At 49.0% G+C, this 4,190-nt stretch overlaps 1 protein-coding gene across 1 annotated transcript; it reads left to right on the plus strand.

Annotated features, from left to right (window-relative positions):
- Positions 1–3,582: 3,582 nt before the first annotated feature.
- LOC111139755 (keratin-associated protein 5-5-like) lies at positions 3,583–3,927 on the plus strand. Its single transcript, XM_022492159.1, has one exon. It carries the CDS (start codon positions 3,583–3,585, stop codon positions 3,925–3,927), a length of 345 nt encoding a protein of 114 aa, XP_022347867.1.
- The last annotated feature ends 263 nt before the right edge of the window (positions 3,928–4,190 follow it).

Here is a 4,190-nt window from a genome sequence, read left to right on the forward strand (position 1 = left end):
TGTGGTGGTGTGTATGAATGCAAATGGAATGGCAGAGTTTTCCTCAAAGCTTCATAGCTCCAAAAGCTGACTTGTGTACATTTCATGTGAAAATAAATTTCTAACTGAGGAGCAGTATTATGATTTCCCATAAGGGAATATTTAGGTTGTAAGCAGACCTGAGTTGGCTAAAAACTTATGGGAATTAATCTTTTGTGGCTAAACCCAAATTTTAAATTCAACTGAGGAAATCCACTTGTCAAAAGGATGCCATTCCCAAGTCAAATTTAAATTGTATACAAAAATCTGTATTTTCACGAAATTATTTTGCCTTGGAAAGATACGCATGGAGGCCACGATAGACATCCCGATGCCTGAGATTTTATCAAGCTCTGTGTGTAGGCTTCACTATTACTGTCGGTTTACTTAAGACCTTCTTGAAAAAATTAAAATATTTCAGGTTATAGTATAGATTTGAAACAGATAAAACAATGAAAAATATAATGTTGGTTAAATTTACAGAAGTAGTTGACATTCACAATAAATGCAGGCAACCTCAGTGGAGCCCTTTCTTCCCGGCTCAACACCACCCGTTTATCCTCCCTGAGAGGTGACCACCAAATGAGAAGCTTTTGGGAGTCAATGTTTTAAGGATGACCTAGTAGAGTTTATTAGAGATTATTAATACTATAACTAGAAATACAAAGCAGCAGCCGAGAAATCAGGAATCCATTGTACTTAGAGATGAGAAAGGCAGACCCCGATGAACAGCCATGAACTCAGAGTAAAATGATCCTACTGGTCTGACCTCAGGGCTGCTGTGGGAGGCTCTTCTGGTGTTGGGAAGGGCTCACATCTTTTGGTTTAATGATAACTTTTGGTTTATATTCTTCTGAGGTGTGAAATCATGAGTCACTCAAAGCAAAAAGAGAAGACGCACAAGCAAGGTCCCAACACAGAGCCCCAAGCGGTAAATCTCTCACAGCAGGGCGAATAGCCGGTGAGCAGCAGACAGGGACAGGCTGAGGGAGTTTGCCCCCCATAACTACTGCCTGGGGCAGGTGCCAGGCCTGCGTCTCCCAGGGTCAGCCGAACTGCCAGCATCTGCCAAGCACAACAGTCACCAGCGCTACAAATGAATGATCAAGATGTTCTCCATCTTTCTCCCCTGGTTGTCCTTATATGAGACCTTTGTGCTAGTGCTCCTAGAAAGTGAAGACTCACTGACACTCCTGAGTGTAAGATACTTAACCGAAGAGAAAATTTCAGGACATTCTGGTGACAGGGAGACAGCGGGAGCAGATAGATGGGATGGAGGGGAGCCCTAGCGATGGGAGCAAGTAGACACCCCAGCAACACCTGCACACCACCCGCCTAGCAGCAGCACTGCTTCTTACAGCAGCTCTTCTGCTGGCAACAGCCCTTCCCACCACTGCAGCCATGGGAGCCGCAGCCACAGGAGCCACAGGAGCCACATGAGCCACAACCACATGAGCTGAAGCTACAGGAGTGGCGGCAGCAGCAGACCGCAGGGTTACTGTAGCTGCCACCACAGCCACTGCCGCCACCACCATAGCCACCGCCACAGCCACCACGGCAGCCACCACAGCTACCACAACTTCTGTGGCCACAGCACCCCATCGTGTCAGGAGAGAGGACTCAGGAGTGAGTAGAGAGGAGGAAAACTTAGGAGGTGAGAGTGGTCTGATGCTGCCTTCTGCTGGGGGAGCCCTTCATGTATCAAGTCTACAGACCAAGCCAACACCTTGCTGTTTACCCGTCTTCCCAGGAAAGGTCTCATGTGGCCTTTACTCCCTTCCTTGTTGAAGTCTTGGTCCCTCAATCTTGCTAATTTTAACCTTAACTGGTCTCTTAAATCTATATTTGGATTAGAACATACTTCTAAGAGGTGTGTGCCCATGAGAATGTACATGTGTATGTATTTTTTGCCCCAGGGCCTCCCCTAGAGCCTGGGCCCGTGTAAGTAGTCAGTGGACAGCTGTTGAGTTAAGTAAGTGCCTGAAATATTTAAGAACAATCCTTACATTTTTATAGCCATGGGGTTCTGAGTCAAGAGCCAGGTAAAATCCCATGTTTCTGTATATACTTCTTAGTCATCATAGGTTTAAGGAAGGAAACAAACAAACAAACACTGTTTTTCTCTCTACTGGGTTTCACCACCCACCTCTCTGTTACAAAAAGCTTTCTGAAAGGATAAGTGAAAACTGGATTGAAAAGAGAAAAAGTAGGCACCCCTAAATGTATTCTTTCTCCCCTTAAAACCCAGATAGGCGTTTCCTGGCTCCCTGAGACTGTTCCTTAACAAGAATCAATTGCTCATTAACATTTTCTTAAAACATTGTATGATCTCAGACGCTAAAGATGTAATTGTGGGCAACCTGCTCCGAAGTCATCGGCCAAGAGTGAAGTTTCTGCTGCTGTTTGTTAAATGACTGAGGGAACAAAACATAAGAAAGGTTTCGTGGGGGTGGCTCGCTTTCTTTCGTGCCTCTCTCAGGTTGAAGACCGGTGGCCAGGCCCCCGATTCAGACCAACCAAGGCCAGGAGAATTTTTTCTTTTTAAAGATTTTTATTTATTTATTTGACAGACAGATCACAAGTAGGCAGAGAGACAGGCAGAGGGAGAGAGGAGGAAGCAGGCTCCCCACTGAGCAGAGAGCCTGATGCGGGGCTGGATCCCAGGACCCTGGGATCATGACCTGAGCCGTAGGCAGCGGCTTTAACCCACTGAGCCACCCAGGCGCCCCGAGGAGAATGTTTATATGAAGTGATCGCTCTCCTCATGGCTGCCTCTGCTGCCCTGGAGAGCCTGCGGCTGGGACCAGGACTCCAGAAAGGCTGTTCTCGCTGGATTGTTGTGAGAACCCACCTCCTCCACTCTAGACGACCTACGGGACCGGAAGCCACTCCCCCCCAGTCTATCTCCCCGCTTATGCTGCGGCTCCAGAGGGGACACAACCTGTCTCTGGCGGGTCTGCACTCCCCCGAGAATGCTCCTGTCCCTGGATTTACAACGGACACCTCTTTTATAAACTTACCTTTTGAAAGCCGGAGAAGGAAGACTTAGAATGCCCTTCACGATCTACCGGTGGTCCACCAGGCTGTCAGGATGCTTTTGGCTCTCCATGTTGGTTGCCCCGCATCGTGGGAAAGCCCTGCCGTGGGCACGGGAACCCTGTGAAAGTTCTCTGATGGCTCCTGTCCAAGACCCATGCATCTTTGTCAGGCCCATGAAACTACATTTTTTCCTCCACGTTAGCCATCATTTTTCTACATTCCATCCGCAGACGATGCAACACACGATGATTTCATTCATAACAGAAAACTCAGAGTTTACTAAGCCTGCTGCTGTGCTAAAAATAGCATGTTACTATTGTTAGTTACTATGGCAAGGGTGTTCAAGGGTGTTCAAGAAGGAAGTAAAGGAAAGGTCTTGTGAGATTCTTCCATGGAAACTGGGCTGAAAAATAAGGGGGGGGGTGCCAGTATATAAGGGGCTCCCCCAGCAGAAGGCAGCATCAGAACTTCCTCACCTCCTGAGTCTCCCCCTCACCTCTCCTGAGTCCTTACTCTCCTGACACGATGGGGTGCTGTGGCTGTGGTGGCTGCGGTGGCTGTGGTGGCGGCTGCGGTGGCTGTGGTGGCGGCTGCGGTGGCTGTGGTGGCGGCTGCGGTGGTGGCTGTGGTGGAAGCTGTACCACCTGCAGATGCTACCGGGTCAACTGCTGCCCCTGCTGCACCGGCTGCTGCGGATGCTGCTGCACTGTCCCCGTGACCTGCTGCTGCCGCCGCTCCTGTGGCTGTAGTTCCTGTGGCTGTGGCTCCTGTGGCTGTGGCTCATGTGGCTGCGGCAGTGGGAAGGGCTGTTGCCAGCAGAAGTGCTGTTGCCAGCAGAAGTGCTGTTGCAAGAAGCAATGCTGCTGCTAGGCGGCCGGTGTGCAGGTGATGCTGGGGCCTCTGCTTGCTCCCATCACTAAGGCTCCCTCCCTCCCATCAGTCTAACCCCGCTGTCTCCCTTTATGACACCCGCCTCCTGGTTCTCACTCAGAATTTAAGTAAGTTTTGCCATTTAAAAAATCATCATGTGGACATTGTATACAATGTCATCCAAGAAACAAGAGAGAGAACCTCTTGATTACTGAGCTCGGCAACCATAACTTCTACTGTGTTCTCTTCTTTATGTTTTTTCC

This window comes from Enhydra lutris, unplaced genomic scaffold (assembly GCF_002288905.1).
Source record: "Enhydra lutris kenyoni isolate GAN:26980312 unplaced genomic scaffold, ASM228890v2 scaffoldscaffold1, whole genome shotgun sequence".
NCBI lineage: Eukaryota > Metazoa > Chordata > Mammalia > Carnivora > Mustelidae > Enhydra > Enhydra lutris.

Bases quoted from the DNA above. Each gene is read 5' to 3' on its own strand.
- LOC111139755 (XM_022492159.1), top strand. From the start codon at position 3,583: ATGGGGTGCTGTGGCTGTGGTGGCTGCGGTGGCTGTGGTGGCGGCTGC.